The 17,763-nt window shown below is 37.2% G+C and overlaps 1 protein-coding gene across 3 annotated transcripts in view; it reads right to left on the bottom strand.

Annotated features, from left to right (window-relative positions):
• Positions 1 to 17,763, bottom strand: part of HGSNAT (heparan-alpha-glucosaminide N-acetyltransferase) — a 37,862-nt gene that overhangs the window by 3,835 nt on the left and 16,264 nt on the right. For 2 of the 3 annotated variants that reach the window (XM_058180454.1, XM_058180457.1), the window contains exons 8-17: positions 17,418 to 17,494; positions 16,976 to 17,006; positions 15,189 to 15,349; positions 9,785 to 9,900; positions 6,987 to 7,108; positions 6,345 to 6,471; positions 3,838 to 3,924; positions 3,327 to 3,404; positions 400 to 470; positions 205 to 317 (exon numbers count right to left, since the gene is read on the bottom strand). In XM_058180454.1, coding sequence (XP_058036437.1) covers positions 205 to 317; positions 400 to 470; positions 3,327 to 3,404; positions 3,838 to 3,924; positions 6,345 to 6,471; positions 6,987 to 7,108; positions 9,785 to 9,900; positions 15,189 to 15,349; positions 16,976 to 17,006; positions 17,418 to 17,494 — 983 coding nt within the window. The remainder of the gene's footprint in view (positions 1 to 204; positions 318 to 399; positions 471 to 3,326; positions 3,405 to 3,837; positions 3,925 to 6,344; positions 6,472 to 6,986; positions 7,109 to 9,784; positions 9,901 to 15,188; positions 15,350 to 16,975; positions 17,007 to 17,417; positions 17,495 to 17,763) is intronic. The other variant, XM_058180455.1, reaches the window with a different exon arrangement.

Raw genomic sequence — 17,763 nt, 5'->3', positions numbered from 1 at the left:
AAAAATATAAGATGGTCTTATTTTTGAGGAAATATGGTAGAAGAAAATAAACTAATGTAACACTAACTACATGATGGGTGGGAGAGAAAGAAACTGCCCACTACGAATCAACAGACAAAGAAAATCTACCAAGATCTTCCTAGCCACCTAGGTCTTTAATCTGGAAAAAGTTAAATAAACTATTTTATTTTTAAGCATACTCACCTGGATAGAAAAATGGAGCACCTGACCATACCTTCTTAACATCTATAAGATAGTATATCAACAGCAGAAGTATAAAGGCAAAGCTGCTCAATGTTGTCACGTATGAAATTGACCTGCAAGAATGTCAAAAAGTAATCCAAGGTTTATCTATCAAATATCAGTTTATAGAATAAAATTATTCCATATGTTCCTCACCATAAATTCTTGTTAACTGGAATGAAGCCTGCATCTTTTGAGCATTTTGTCAACACCATAGAAATGACACCCTAAAAAAAACAACAGATATTTTAAATGAAAATAAATGCTGGACTTACAGAATGTTGTTTGACTTGTCTGCTCACTTGCTTTGTTAGTTCATTCTCTAGAAAACTGCCTTATATTCCTAAAGCCTCAATAAGCAATTGCTCAATCATTTGTAACATGCAACTGGGAGCTTTCAATACATACCTCTTTCAATCAACAGTTTCTAAGATTTTTTTTCACTTCTCATATCATATAATCCTCAGAACATAACAGTATATCACTGATTGCTCTCCTTTGTTCTTTACATCTTCCTACAACTTATGTCTTCCTACTGCTCAGCTCTTGACAAACTCCTATTTGATGTCATGCTTGACTTGCTCTGAATTACTCCAGAGCTGCTGCTTTGCCAATTCTCGAACATAGAATTATACAGTTGGAATGGACCTCATGTTTTCTAGTCTAGCACCCTGCTTGAGCAGGAGACCTATATCATTTCAAACAAATGATTGTCCAGTCTCTTGAAAACCTGCAGTGATGGAAAACCCATAACTTCTGGAGACAAGGTATTCCATTGGTTGATTGCTCTGTTAGGAAATTTCTCTTTAGTTCTAGATTGTTTCTCTCGGTTAGTTTCCAACCATTGTTTCTTGTCTTGGCTTTTGATGCTTTGAAAAACAGTTTGACCCCCTCATTTTTGTAGGAGCCCCTCAAATATTAGAACAGTACTGCCATGTCATCCCTAGTCTTTTTCATTAAACTAAACATATCCAATTCCTGCAACCGTTTTTCATATGTTTTAGTATCCAGCCCCCTAATGCTTTTTGCTATTCTCTGCATTCTTTCCAGTCTCAACATCTTTTTTTTATTGTGGTGATCAAAACTTGATACAATATGGTCTTGCTAAAGCTTTGTAAAACAATACTAGAATTTCACGTGATCTTGATTCTATCCCTCCATTAATGCAACCCAGGATTGAATTGATTTTGGCTGCTGCTGTATATTATTAGCTCATATTTAAGTGATTGTCCACTAGGACTCCAAGGTCCCTCTCACAGTTACTGGCATTAAGCCAACTTTCATCTAATTTATAACGAGTGTTTTTTTTTCTTACCTTAGTGTAAAATCTTTTATCTATGTTGAATTTTGTTTTGTTAAATAGGGCCATGGTTCAAGTCTCTCAAGATTATTTTTTTTTATTTTGAGCTTGTCTTCTGTGGTGTTGGCTATTCTTGCCAGCTTTGTTTTGTCTGTAAATTTGATGAGTTTCCCTTTAATTTCCTCATCTATATCATTTATGAAGATGTTGCAGAGTATTGGGCCCAAAACAGAACAGGGGGGTACCTCACTGCTTATCTCTCTTCATATGGATGTAGTTCCATTGGAGACTACATGCTGAGTATAATTTGTCAGCCAGTTAAAAATCCACCTGCTCTGGTAGTGCCGGCTATCTCACATTTTACTAACTTGCCAAGAAGTAAGTTAGTAAGCTGATTACTTTATCAAATGCTGTACTGAAATCTAAGTATACTATGTCCACAGCATTTTGCTGATCTACTAATTTTGACCCTTTGTCAAAGAATGAAATGAGATTTGTTTGGCATTATCTGTTTTTGGCTTCTGTTTTAATCTTGTTTGCTTTTAGGTGTTTGCAGATTTGTTCCTTGAATATCTTTTCCAAGATCTTCTCAGGGACTTATATCAGGCTGATTGGTCTGTATTTTCCTGGATCTGTTTTTTTCCTTTTTTAAAAATGGGGACCATATCAACTCTTTTCCCAGTCTTCAGGCAGTTCCTTGGTGATCCAAGAACTTTGAAAGCTATGTTTCGGTGGCTCTGAAATCACATGTCAGTTCCTTCAGAACTCTGGGATGTAGTCCATCAGGACTTGAATGAATCCATCTAGAGATGACAGGGTTCTCTTATTCTTATTTTTGCATATTTTAATTTGCATTCTAAGTGTGATCCTCTAAAGAACTGAAATTCAGTTCATTGCAACTGAGAAATATTCACCCCTTTTGAGCCAAATTTGCCAGAAAACAACAGATAAACAGGGGTCACCAACCTTTTGGACCTCAGGGATCACTATATTCATAATTTTAAATCCTGTGGACCACTAATACGATCTGCCTAATGACCGAGTGGGCGTGGCTAAGTGGTCATGTGACTGAGTGGGTATGGCCAACTCAATGTCACTCAGGTCACGGGGTGCCTTGCCAGCCTCTACATGCCCCTCCCACCCAGCCACTCCTCACCTCCCCAGGCTCCTTAGGGCCCAAACAGGAAGCAGTTGTTGGAGCTAAGCAGCCAACATGAGAAAGAGTTGGCAAAACAGCTCAGTTCAAATTGGATCTGACCAAGGAGGCTCAGCAGAAGCACCTCACTAAGGACTAGGGGCATAGGCTTTCCAAGCAGCGGGAAGACCTATGGGAGTACAAGGTCAGATACTGGCACCTGGAGGCTCAGCAGGTTGAAATGATCAGCCAGTTCCAGGCCATGATGCAGTCCCACTGGAACAAGGGCCTCTGGCTCTTCATCACCAGCGGCACTTCCCTCTAGCCTTTGCCCAAAGCCTCGCGCAAGAGGCTGAAAGCAGATCCCAAGTCGGAATTTCTGTCCCCCTCCAACCCACAAAAAAAACCCCAAAGGGGGAGACTCTCTTCAGCAACACAACTATTCATTGCGTGTATCCGGCCCAGGGGCCGTAGCTTGAGGACCCCTATTTAGTGCAATATAAAAAATGCAAATAATTTTTCTGTGGACCACCAAAATTTTCTCGCATACCACCAGTGGTCCACGGACCACCAGTTGGTGACCTCTGCTTTAAAAGAATTGAGAAATAAATATAGTACTTTACCTAACAAGGCAATAGTGTAACTTACCATTATTATACTCCACGCACAAAATCGAAGAATTATTTGCTTATGCTGATCTTTATAAAACAAAAGAATTTTTCCTCCCTTGAAGAAAAACAAGAACATTAAATGTGGCTTAGGATGGCTTTAACAGACTAATAGAGTGCAACTGAGAACTAGTTCACAATGTAAATATTGCAGCATTAAATCTAATGTAGCATTAAATAGTTCTACTAATATCTTCATCTAATCTGATTTTGGAGTATGTTTTTCTTAACCATATTAAAATTTTTCTGTATTGTAATATAAATAAGAACAGTTATTAAATAATTAATTCTGCAGTTCTATGACTTGTTTGAAATGTTAAAATAAGTATTCCCTTCTGTTGTTCCAAAAAACCTATTTGAACACTTGTATTATTATCCCTGTGGGAGGGCCACCTACCCCTCATACTCATATAAGAAATTATAATCTCTCATTTTTCTATATAGCATTTGATGAAGCTTTTCTGCTTATGGAGGGCAAGAGAATACAATACCTGAAGTCCCAAAAATGCCATAAGAACAGAATTTATTGTTCCTAAAATTCCCTCAGGGTCAAAGGGGACTGTAGTAAGATACAACACCTACAGATTGAGAAGGGTACATTAGAAATTATTTTTAATTTTATAGAAACATTCGTTGCTAACTTAAATACAATTTCATTTAGCAACATTTTTTTTTCTAAAATTTGTTTGTCATCCATCTCACTGTGAGATGCCTCTGGGTGGCTTACATTAAAAGCAGTAAAACCATAAATATAGATAGATAAATCTAATAACAGTAAGTAAATATATAAGTATATGAAACAGTAAGAGTAAGAATACAAAGTTATGATTAAAAAATGGAAGCAGGATGCATAGCAGGGGAGGTACTTCCCCATTGAGGTCCCAGACCAAATGGCACAGCCAGGACTTCAGACTCTTAATGAAGAAGGGCAAGGGCAGATCTCATCCCAGGCACACAAGATGTTCCAAAGGGCTGGTACCTTGGCAGAGAAGGTTCTTAATTCTGGACCCCACCAGCTAGAATTCCTTGACCAATGGGATCTTTAGCATGCATCCTCTACCCAGCATGGCTGAGATGGTTCTTCAAGTAATCTGGATTCATGCCATGCAGGGCTTTATAGATAATATAAAGGCTTAGGACCCGGGTACTTACGGGACTGCCTGCTGTTACCTTTTGCCTCCCACTGACCCGTACGTTCACACAGAGAGGGCCTTCTCAGGGTGCCGTCCGCCAAGCAATGTCGGTTGGCGGCCCCCAGGGGAAGGGCCTTCTCTGTTGGAGCTCCTACGCTTTGGAATGAACTTCCCCCTGGTTTACGTCAAGTGCCTGATCTTCGGACTTTTCGCCGTGAGCTGAAAACGCACCTATTTATTCAAGCGGGACTGGATTAAAATTTTATTGGGGTTATTTATATTTTAAGATTTTAAATTGTTTTAAATTTTCGGCCACATTATAATATGTTCCTTTTTAATCTCTTTTAATGTGTATATAGTGAATTTTTATTTGGCTATACACCGCCCTGAGTCCTTCGGGAGAAGGGCGGTATAAAAATCAAAATAAATAAATAAATAAATAAATAAATAAATAAATAAATAAATAAATAAATAAATAAATAAATAAATAAATAAATAAATAAATAAATAAATAAATAATAAATAAATAAATAAATAAATAAATACCCCGAAAGCAAACCAGCAGTCAAATGCAGCTCGCAAAACAGAAGCGTAACATAGACCACTCTAGGGGATCCAAAGACTGCCTATACTTCCAGTTGAAGCTTCAGAATACTGTTGTGTAGCCCCGTGCAGAGCTTTAGTTCTAGAAATGTTGTTTGTTCAGATGTTTCTTCTGACCCTGAATTTCTATGTCACAATACTGGGAGCAACACATAGGCATAGTTATTCCATTCCAGTTAGAAAGTAGGAATTGTATGGGAATTACCGTATATACTCGAGTATAAGCCGAGTTTTTCAGCACATTTTTTGTGCTGAAAAACGTCCCCTCGGCTTATACTCGGTCTATCTGACTTATACTCAGTTTTGTTTTTTAAGCCCTCGGCTTATACTCGAGTATATCGGCTTATACTCGAGTTTTTTCTTTTTCACATTTTACGGACGGAAGCCCTGCGGTGCAGTGAGAGGCGGGCGGGGAGCCGCCAGCCTTCTCAGCTGAGGGAGGGAGGGTTTCCCCAACCGGTAGGTGCCTCATTTCCCACCCTCGGCTTATACTCGAGTCCCCAGTTTACCCCAGTTTTTGGGGTAAAATTGGGGACCTCGGCTTATACTCGGATCGGCTTATATTCGAGTATATACGGTACCTGTGCCTGCTGACTCTTAATGTTAGATATCTGGATGGAGAAATTTTATTTATTTTTTATATTTATTTTATTTTAAATTTATTTATTTATTTTAAAATAGGAGACCTAAAGTAAATTTAGAGCTATTACAAATGCATAATTGTTGTAACTATAGCAATAATTCACTGAAATTATTGTTCAATAGGACATAATTTGAGTTAAATAAAGTTTAAATGAAGTGAAGATTGGGAAAAATAGCCATGCCATTCTACTTATTGCTAACACTAGAACTTACTGAAAAATAGGTGAAATTGCTCCAGCCATTGTATTTCTTATCTGCTTTCTAAAGTCTTGGAGATGGAGAACCTCAACTATTTCTGCAACGTGCAATCATAAAATTACTTTAAGAAATTAAAGAATGGTAATGTTGATTTTGTAGTTTGAATGAAATTGTGAGTGGAAGTTTTGTCAGATAATCTGTATTTTCTTTATATTTTAAAAATATTTCTAATAAAAATATTATGTGAACACATTAAGAAGAACAGTTACTTGATTTCCAGGAATAACTACAGAAAATAAGAAGCTGGCAGCAATTCTGAAGAATTACAAATATTAAAATCATGATTTGCCTTCCAATATTCTTAATAAGCAGGTTCAGTTATTTTACAAATAGTTGATAGATGTTTGGAATATTTAACTTACATTAGAAGATGGATGTTGATACATATGTTTTCCTCCTAGAATCAAATGATCAATGTAAGCTGCTGCCCCTCCAGTACAGTTGGGAAACTTTCCAAAACTGCCAATACCTCCAGGTCCAAGGTAGCCTCTACAGAGGGGGCGGGGATATGTGAATCATATGTTAGCATGGGTGTGAGCAGACTGATTTGAAAAGCTCAAGCGCTCTTTTTGTGTAGTGTTAATATAAAGAGAAAGCAGCTCTGTAAGATGTCAAGATTGTACAATGGCTTCCAGAATATGTCTATTATTTCATTTCACTGCTCTTCCCACTGTCCATCAAAATCCCAAAACAGGAACCTCATGACAAAATTCTTAGCCTGACTATCCTATCTAAGCCATTTTCACAGTCCTTTAGGAGTTCTATATGCGAATCACTGTTTAAAAAAAGGCAGTCTAGGGATAAATAGCACTCCTGGAATAGCTAGCTCCAACTGATTTCAGTGAAGCTTCTTCATGAGAGTATTGTTCCTCAAGTTAACTAATGGCAAAGAAATATTATTTGAATGTTAAACATTGCAGTGTTATTAATCAGAACAGCGTATTAAATCTCATAGGTATCTGAAAAAGATAGAATTAAAAAAAAGGATTTAAGCTTCAACTGACTTTGGACACCCAGGTACACTCAAAAGGAAAGTGAGGCACAGCCAAAGTCCTTCAAGGGCCAACATAAAAAGCCACTGGGGCCAATAAGGAAGAATATCCTGAAGAGCAGGGTAGGAAGTCTCCTATTAAAACACAGGAAGAAAAGTAAAATGTGAGTAATTCAAGTTTCATTGGGAAACTCCTACAAGTGCTGGATTTGCTGAAGTTATTCACTCTATTAGCTATTACATTTGTATACTTTCAAGAGTTTTTCTTCTACTAAGTATCTTCATAACATTAGTTATTTCAGCCACTGACATATGGTCCAATCTTTTTTTTTCAGAATGGAAAAGAAAAATTAATAGAAGCTCATACACTTGCATTCAGTGTCTAGGCTATTTCAGTGGTTCTCAGTCCAAATCAAGCATTACAGTCAGATAACTGATTTGTTATCCAATAACTTAATTTTATCATTCTTCCATTTTCAATTTTTAGAGCAATCCATAAAAAAGTAATACATTCATTAACAAAGAAAACAACAATTAAACAAATATTAACAGTATTAAACATTAAAACAGTTAGCAACAATAAAGCACCTCAGTAAAGCATTAGGAAAGGCCTATCTAATCCCAAAGCCCATTCCTCACTCCTTTCTTTGGTTCATTACCTATCCTATCTAGATATTTGAAGGAGTGCTTTAAACCCGCATGTTTAATACATAGTTCAATTGAAGGTTCCACTTTGTTTTGGGTTTTAAAGCTAAGTGCTGCCTCTTTTGTCTATTCTAAGAAATAGATCAAAGAACTATGTTCAGTTAATAAACATTCTATAACCTGAACACATTTCAAATACTGAATGACAAGAACAAGAAGCAGAAATTAGCAACTTTATCCTTGAAAAGTTTAATAATCTAGGCTTCTATGGGATGCCTGAAATCACCTTTTGGCACCAACTGGAGAATACTTTACATTAACACTCATTCTGAGAGTCGTTGAGGCCACTTGGAGGTTTACTTACGCCCTCAAGGTCAACTGAATAGTACAAATGGGCATGGAACCTTCTTAGAACTGCTGAAAGAACTGTGGTAAACAGGAGATAGGTAGCTTGTTGAGGGAGGGCTCTTCAATTTTAACATAGATGGCCTCTTTGATCCCTTTTTCAGACCAGTTGTCCCCTCTGTTCAGAATGTGGACTTTGCTGTCTTCAAGAGTGGCCTTAGAATAGAATAGAATAGAATAGAATAGAATAGAATAGAATAGAATAGAATAGAATAGAATTTTTATTGGCCAAGTGTGATTGGACACACAAGGAATTTGTCTTGGTTCATATGCTCTCAGTGTACATAAAACAAAAGATACCTTCATCAAGGTATAACACTTAACAACACTTAATGATAGTCACAGGGTACAAATTTAACACTTAATGATACAACACTTAATGATAGTCATAGGCTACAAATAAGCGACCAGGAAACAATATCAGTATAAATCATAAGGATACAAACAACAAAGTTACAGTCATAAGTGGAAGGGAATGGGTGATGGGAACGATGAGAAGATTAATAGTAGTGCAGATTTAGTAAATAGTTTGACAGTTTGACAGTGTTGAGGGAATAATTTGTTTAGCAGAATGATGGCGTTCAGGAAAAAAACTGTTCTTGTGTCTAGTTGTTCTGGTATGTAGTGCTCTATAGCATTGTTTTGAGGGTAGGAGGTGAAACAGTTTATGTCCAGGATGTGAGGGATCTGTAAATATTTTCACAGCCCTCTTTTTGATTCGTGCAGTATACAGGTCCTCAATGGAAGGCAGGTTGGTAGCAATTGTTTTTTCTGCAGTTCTTTTGTCTCTCAAATGCAGATGGACTGCTGAATCTTATCCTAATAGTTTGTTCTATATTGGGCCATGCGTTTGTAAAGTGTTTGTTTTGTTTCTCCAAAGCACAGATCTGCACATTTCTCACTGCATTGTACTGCATATATCACATTGCTCAGGTTGTGTCTGAGTGTTTCAATCTTGGGGTGGACAAGCTTCTGCCTTAGTGAATTCTTGAGTTTTAATATGTGCATGTACACTATGTTGTATTGGTTGAAATCCTCCTGAGCTTTTCAGATATTCTTGAAACATATGGAATGACATGGTTGTTTTCTTTATTGTTCTCTTCTTAATTATGTACAAAGAAGCAAAACGCATGGCACAACATAGGAGAACAAACCCATCAGGACAAAATTCAGCTGTCCATCTGCATTTGAAAGACAAAAGCCACATCCTGGAAAGACGACTGCTGGTTTGAAAAAAAAGACTCAAACAAGCCATCTATATTAAAATTGAACAGTCCTCTCTCAACAGATGGGGAGGGATACAATGCCACCTATCTCCTATTTACAACACAGTTCTTTCAACATTCCAAGGTTCCGCATCCATTTGTACTATTCAGATGACCCTGAGGGCACAGATAAACCTCCAAATGGCCTCAATGACTCTCAGAGAGAATGCTAACAACTAATCATAACTGAGGAAGCTTCTTGAATGAGAAGTGAAATGTCTTCAAGGAAAAACAAAGAAAATCCAATTGCTTTTTGAAAAAGTAATTGCTTTGGAACAATCATGACCTGGATGACAGAATTTCCATAGATACTGTGGTAAGTTAACTATTGAAGCAAGGGAAATAACTGATACTTGCGCTTGGTACATTTGATAAGCTCTATTTCAGTTTTTCTAAATTTCAAATTGAAACGGTTTTAATTAAATTCTTTGAATTAGGAAAAGCCAATACTCTCTTCAGTTTAAGTTGTAATACTACTATTAAACCATTCACTGACCAGAACACTGTTCTCAGGTGCAGGTTTGGCAAAGAGCAGTTCTAGTATCGCAACAACAAAATACGTGCAAGCCAATCTTTGGAGCACACCTGGAATTCGTAGATTATCTAAGGAAACTAAAAAAACAACAACATAAAAGCAATATAAGTGAGCATAAAAGTTTACAGAATAATGGATGCAGTAGATCTGATACTGACCAATATATATTGTTTCCAAAGTAATAGTGTTATAACTGTATTTTAATCTAAGCAAATTAACCCAATTACTTTAAGAAATATTCTGTAGGAAACAAGGAAAATTAATTTTCTTGATTGGAAATGAGAAAAGTAATTTGTTTAAGGGAGGTTATTGAAGTTAATAATTCCAGTATTAATCTCAGTAGTCATCAATTTCTGTTATTCCATCTTATTTAGGTGTTCAAGCTCTCCTGGCTATATTGCTCTAAAACAAAAAGGATTTTGAACATTTATGAAATTTCTTAACTGGATTCTTACCACTCAATCTTTTTTCTATAAACAGGTATGTAATTAGATAAAAATAAATTCATGTTTGGAAATGTCAAAATAACAAAGGCTATAGTATGCTTTTAGAGATCACTGAAATGCAGAGCTCCCCTATTTTCAAATTCTGCTGTGCCCAGACAAAGATATTCCATTTTTATTTTGCTATATTAGAAAAGCTGCACTACTTTGTGTGTGAATGTAACAGTAACAGAATAACAGATTTGTAAAGGACTTCAGAGGTCTTGTAGCTCAACCTTCTGCTCAAGTTGGAGACCTTATGCCATTTTAAATGGCTGTCCAAACTCTTCTTAAAAACCTCCAATGATGGAACACTCATAACTTCTGGAGTAAGCCATTCAAGCAATTAATTGTTCTCATTGTCAGGAAATTCTCCTTAGTTCTAGGTTGGATCTCTCTCTGATAAGCTTCCATCTGTTGCTTCTTGTCCTGCCTTCAGGTGTGTTGGAGCATATGTCGCTCCCTCCTTTCATTATCAGTCATTCAAATATTGTAAGAGTGCTATCAAGTCACACCTAGTCCTGGGTAATTATTATTTAGTATTAACTGTTCAGACATGTCTAAATCTTGGTGTGATCAGGCTGGGCATGAAAGCAACATAGCAGGAGTGATGGCTCAACTCCCTTTTATTGCTCCAACTTCCCCCCCCACCACAGTTCCCACAATTCATTGTAAGTCCAAGAACAACACTCCAAACAAACACACGCACCTCCACTAGTTCATGGCTAATGTGAGTTCAGGAAACTTGATTCCAAGGAGTTCTCATCGCATGGAGGGGTCGCTGGGGATGCAGCACAACTCAAAACAGAGTTGTGTCGCTGAGTACTCACTCATGGCCAGGCCAGGCAAAGCAAGGCAAGTCGAACCCAGGCAAAGCAAGGCTAAGCACAGTTAAGACAAGGTGGCAAGATGTCACCAAGCATGCTGGAAAAAGGTAACACTTGTTCTCAACAAGCACCTCTCCCCACGGCATGTCTTTAAATCATATTCCCTAGGTGACCCTTGTGACGAAGGGCGGGGCAACCTCCCCCCAGGGCCGTTGGTTTGCCCTGCGCTGATCCTGCCTCCTCTCCATCCTCTGTGATTCAGATTTGGGCGAGGGAGGCAATCACTCCTCCCTAGAACTCCGTTGCTCCTCTGCTCCACTGCCTACTTTCACTCTTCTACTCCCTCACTTGGTCATCCTGAGCCCTCTCTCTGTCGCCAGCCACCCTTCCAAGGCCTGAGAGACCTGGGACTGCCTTGTCCTGCTCCACTGGTCGCTCCTCCAGGGTCAGAGAGGCCACGCCATCCTCCGTCAGCCCTGACTCTGTCTTGCCCTCCTCCTCTGATGAGGCTCTGATGGGTCCATGACATTTGGTGACTTTATAGGCAAGTGCTCCATGCTACCCAGTCAAGCACTGCTTCTTTGAATCAGCTTGGACGGAATCAAGCCAGTCTGTTCTTTACTTGCCCCTTCTTTTTGATCCACTAACCATTCCTAGCATCATTGACTTTTCCAATGAATTTGCATGTATGGCCAAAATAAATCAGACATAGTCTTGTAATTTTGGCTTCTAATGATGTTTCTGGTTTTATATAATTCAGCACACCTCTATGGCTGTCTATGGTATATGTAATAATTTATGTCAATACCACAGTTCAAAAACATCAATTCTTCTTCAATCAGCCATTCTTAGTGTCCAACTCTCATATCCATACATCATTATAGGGAAAACTATTTCTCTAACTAGTCTGCTTTTTGTATTTATATATATTGTATTTTTGTATTTATATCAATATCTCTGTTTTTCCAGATCTTATTCATGTTAACCATTAAGGTTATCCTGTGTTTGATTTCAACTACCATCTTGAACGATTTTTGATCCCAAGAAGATAAATTCTTAAACTAATTCAATTTACTCCTTGTTCATTTTAAACATCTCATATTCATTTGCAGCTGTTGTCATTATTTTTGTTTCCCTGAAGTTAAGACTCAATCCTAATTTTTTTCCACTTTCATCCTTAATTTTCCAGATAATTTTTTCCAGGTGTTCCTTATTTTCAGCCAAAGCATTGTATCATCTGCCTATCTCAAATTATTTTATAGTTCTGCCTCCAATCTTCATTCCCAAATCAGTTCCATATCTATTTTTTGTATGATCACTCCAACATACAGATTGAACAAAAATGGTGATAAAATACATCCCTGTCTAACTCCCTTTCTGATCCTGAACCAATCTGTATTGCCAGAGTATTCTCACTGTTGACTTCTGATCAGTGTATAGTCATCTGGTAAGTCAAATCAGGTGGGTTGGAACACCAAGATTAAACAAAGCCAAACATCATTTATCATTTAAAGCTTTTCTGCACTATATAAAACACATATAGAGATCCTTTTGATATTCATGTGTCTTTTCCATGATTCATAATTCCATTAATCTTAATAATACTGGAGGTATTCCATTAATACCTGGGGCTTTCCAGTTCAGTAATTTCTCCATGGCTATTCTATTTCTTCTTTCAAGATGATTGGCTCTTTATTATTTGAACAGTCATTGTAATCTTGATGGTAAGTCAAACTGCTATACAGTCCTTCTGTATATTATTTCTACCTACACTTTAACTTCTACTAGTCCCTCACTACATTGCCATTGCTGTCTTTAATAATTCCTTGCTATGCTAAAAGGCTGGATCACATCATTTTCACTACAGCAAACATGACCCTGTTATGTCCCTTCCTGTTAGCTTCTTCTAGATGTTGATACTGCTTCTCCCTCTGCCTATTTTTGTCTTTCCTGGCTTCATGTTGGAAAATTGCATTCAGGCTTATAACTTCAACCTTATTACCTTTGGCTCTGGCAGCGCTATGCTGATCAACTATTTTGATGGTGTCATATAGCCATTTGTTTGTTCTCTTTAGTTTTGACATGAAACTTAGTTTCCAGTAATTTCCATGATGTTAGCTTGGCTCTCGCACCAATATTCATTTGGTCTTTCCCTTCTAAATTCAATAGTTCAAACCTATTCTTAATTTTTATGGTGTACCTAAGTGAGATGTAGTTCATGTTGAATTTTGGGAAGATGGTACCTTTTTTCACTTTTCACAATTTGAGCTACAGTTTAGCCATGAATAGCTGATGGTCTGAGCTATAATCAATGCCAGAAATTCTTAATAGATGCAACTGAACCTTTCCAGCATTGTTGGCAATGTGAAGTCTACCTGATTTCAATGTTGTCCATTTGGCATTGTACATGTTCTGTGTTGAATAAACCATGTGTTCATTATGCTGAGATGATTTCCTAGCAAAATTGTACTAGGCGATCACCAGCTTCATTCCGATCACTTAGCCCAAACTTGCCTATAATTCTTGTAACTTCTCCTTGACCTACTATTACCCTGAAATTGCTTATAATGCACACAAAAATGGTTTTTTTTTTACGTTTCGGGATGTTTTTTCCCTTTGCAGAGCTGGAATGGGTACGGCCTGCATGTGACATATTTGGCCCGCAGGCCACCAGTTTGACACCCCTGCTCTATCATAAAGAGAAGGTCACTATCCATGTAACATCTCAACCTGCTGATGATAAAGATTTTGAAAGATCTGAAAGATCAAGAAAAAGTGTTTGGAAATTAAGTGTAACAATATGCTTTTATTGGATTTTAAAGCCAGATAATTTAACTGACGTACTAAATCTCTATATGAAAAAAACATGTAAAGTTTTCTTTAACCATTTAATTTAAAAAAAATTCTTAGTGCCCAAGGTTAACATAGAGAACTTAAGATAATGTGAGTAAATTAAAGGATTTCAGGCTGCAGAGTATGTGGTGGTTGTAGGAATCTCTTCAAAGTATAGGTAACAGAATTTTACTAATTAGCATTAATTTATGTAACTTCTGAGGTGAATAATAGAGGAAAAAAAGAATGTTTTTTCAACTAGGTGTTTCCAAAATGATACACTGGATTAAAAACATGAATGAATCAGAACAAAAGAAAAATTGTTAATTCTGATATTTGAATTAAATATAAATAAATCTATCCTCCAAACTATCATGTTTCTTCCGAAGTCATTTAATTCCACTCCCTTTATAATACTTAGATTTACACTCTTTATGTGCATTAAAGTAGGGTGTTACAATGAATTGGAAACAATATGGAAGGTAATTATCATGTTTCCCCAAAAATAAGACCCAGTCTTATTTTTTGGGGCCCCCAAAAATAAGCATGTCTTATTTTCAGGGGATGTTTTACCTGCTTACCTTAGGAACACTGCAGCCAGGCCTCCCACACCCCGACACCTGTTGTGCCGCTGCCTGAGTTATTCTGCGGCCACTTCTAGGCAGATGCCATGTGGTGTATTGCACTGGTGCCACAGCTTGCAGAACAGCGGTGTGACGTGCTACATGGTGTTTGGCCGTGAGCGGCAGCACTGGCGCAATGTGCCACGTGGCATCCAGCCACAAATGGCTGCAGAAGAAGTCAGGCAGCAGGAAGACAGGTCTTGGGGCATGAGAGGCTTGACTCCAGCGGTCCTAAGGTAAGCGGGTGTGGGGACGTGGGGCAGCTCCACTCCCCACCCCCACCCTAGCTTGATTTTTATGCATGCACTTCACCCCATCTTGTACAATAAGACAGCGGGATGGAGTAGGCGGGGTCTTAACTAGGGCTTATTTTTGGGCTTACATTAGGTGCCCCCCTAAAATCAAACTATGCCTTATTTTCGGGATATGCCTTATTTTCGGGGAAACATGGTAGTACTTTGCAAGAACTCATGTAGTTGCAACAGTTTGTACACAGTTGCACCTGTATGAATTTCAGTTTTTCCCAAAATTCTATTGTGATATACAAAGTATAGGGCACATTTTTAGTCAATATAAAAAATATAAATCTCTTAACACTTACGTGGTCCAAGGCAATAATTTGGGTTTACAACTATTAGTCCTATTAAAAATAGGAGGATACTTCTCCATAAGACTTTGCCCAGCAATTGCCATTTGGAACAACCCCGTCTTAACATGGCACTGAGGGACAGTGAAACTGAGGTGCCCATAATAAACACAAACCTAGAAAGGAAAAAGAGAAACAGAAAATCAGAAAACAACATATATTATATGATGAAATTAACTTCAAGAACTGAGAAACTATAGAGAAACAGATATGAATTTTGTATTGACAGTGAAAAGACGACATTCTGAATATTAGAGAAATAGTTGAACAGTTCCTCTCTTCCCCAAAGATCTACAAAAAATTCCAGAAAACTATTTCTCTGTTTCAATATTACTAGAAAATGCAAAAAAATTTGAACTCTTCTTTCACATTCACATTCTCAGCAGTTCTTTTGTGGGCTCCACAGTACAATCTATGTGGAACACATTTTTATATAATCAATGATCAACTACTCCAAGATTCTATTTTTACACTTACCAATTTGGTAAGAGCCTCCCTTGTATCTGTTACTTTCCAAATTTTAATCCAAAAGTCCTCCTTTACCCAAATTGTTTTGACTTAGCCTACTTCTTCATAATATAGAAAAATGTAGGATAGACAGCATCACTACCAGATGGATTTTAGTTGGCTGACCAACTGCACTCTGAGTGTAGTCGTCAATGAAATTATATCGATATAGAGGCAAGCATGCAGTGGGGCACCTTAAGATTCTGTTTTAGGTTTAATAATTTTCAACATCATCATGAACTATTTAGATGAGAGGATAGAAGAGGAACTCATCCAATTTGTAGATGACACCAAGCTGGAGAGAATAGCCAACATTTTAGAAGACGGTCTTAAGATCCAGAAGGAAGTTGACAAACTTTAATATTGGCCCCTATCGAGCAAAATGCAATTCAGTGATGAGAAAAGTAAGGTTTTACACTTATGCAAGAAAACCCAAATGTCCAGGAATAGAATAGGTGATACCTGGCTTATGAGCAGTAAATTGGGATCTGGGAAACCTAGTGAACAACTACTTAAATATGAGCCAGCAATGTGCTGCAGCTGCCAAAAAAGCAACACAGTCGTAGTCTGAATCAACAAAAAGATAGTATCAAGATCACGTGCAATACTGCTTTATAATCCCTTGTAAAACCACGCTTAGAATACTGTGTCCAGTTTTGGTCATTACAATACAAAAAAGATGTTGAGACTCTAGAAAGCTGAAAGAAGAGCAAAGAGTTTATTAGGGGACTGGAGGCTAAAATATGACAAACAGTTGCAAGAATTAGGTATGTCTAATCTAACAAAGAAAACGAATAGTGTGTGACATGATAACAGCCTTCCATTATTTGAGGACCTGTCATAGAGAAGAGTGGGTTGACCTATTCTCCAAAGCACCTGAAGGCAGAAGGCGAAGTAACTGATGGAAATCTATCAAAGAAAGATCCAATCTAAGGAGAAATTTCTGACAGTAAGAACAATTAACCAACAGAACAGCTTGTGTCCTGAAGTGGTGAGTGCTATCATTTATAGTATAACTTCCTCATTGAAAGTTTGGAATTGCATGTACCATTTTACTCTAAAACTACAGTTTAAAGAAAGAACTGTACCATTTAAAGAAACAGTAACCATTTTGATGATTAAAAATCCAACTAAACTTGTCCTGACCAAACTGACAGGCCAAATTAGAGATATTCCCACATGGATTTCTTCTGAATGGATTTAAATTCAAGCTATTAGTAATCAGCATGAATTACCATGGAAAGACGAGGTCTGCAATTGTTAAGCCTATAAAGAGAAACAGGCATTAACAGACAATTAATGTTCATAACAACGGAGAACTACTAGATATTTAAATAAAATATTTGGTTCTAAAGTATTATTAACAGTTAACAAATGCACTCTGAACTTTCTAAAACACATAATACAAGGTCCGCACATTGAGAAGAAGTATTCTGAAGTGAATAAGCTAAAAAAAGAAGAATTTGTTTCAAACTACATACAGGTCCCATTCCTCCCTTTTTTTCCTCTTTCTCTCATGGCTGTTTGTCCAACTACAACTATCAGTTAGCCTTACTGAACATTAGTTGGAACAATGAAATTTTAAAAACTCTTGAACTCCCAAAGCAGAACAGTAAATGAGGCAATTTCATTTTATTTAATTAATGTGGGAGGACAAATGGATTTTGAATATCTTACCATTCCAGCTCTGATGCTTGAAGAACCAATATTTTCCTCCACCATAATTCACAAAGATCATAATTGTAAGTGCAAGACTATAAAGTCAAATAGATATCATAATCACACACTGCATATATTAACAATTCTGAATGCACTTTTTTCATTATTACAGTGATAAAATATTGTTTCTCAATAAGTCTTCAATTAGTGAATTTGATCAATACTTTTATCTTCCAAATTGTGACAACACAGAGAAAATATTGCCTTTTAAATGTTACCAAAGAATTTTTTTTAATGGGGTAGGTGGGTGGGATATAGCAACATCAAAAGGGACCAGCAGAAATACTTAAAAAGATTTCATGAA

Source organism: Ahaetulla prasina, chromosome 4 (assembly GCF_028640845.1).
Source record: "Ahaetulla prasina isolate Xishuangbanna chromosome 4, ASM2864084v1, whole genome shotgun sequence".
Lineage (NCBI taxonomy): Eukaryota > Metazoa > Chordata > Lepidosauria > Squamata > Colubridae > Ahaetulla > Ahaetulla prasina.
This window is presented reverse-complemented; position numbering and strand designations above follow the sequence as displayed.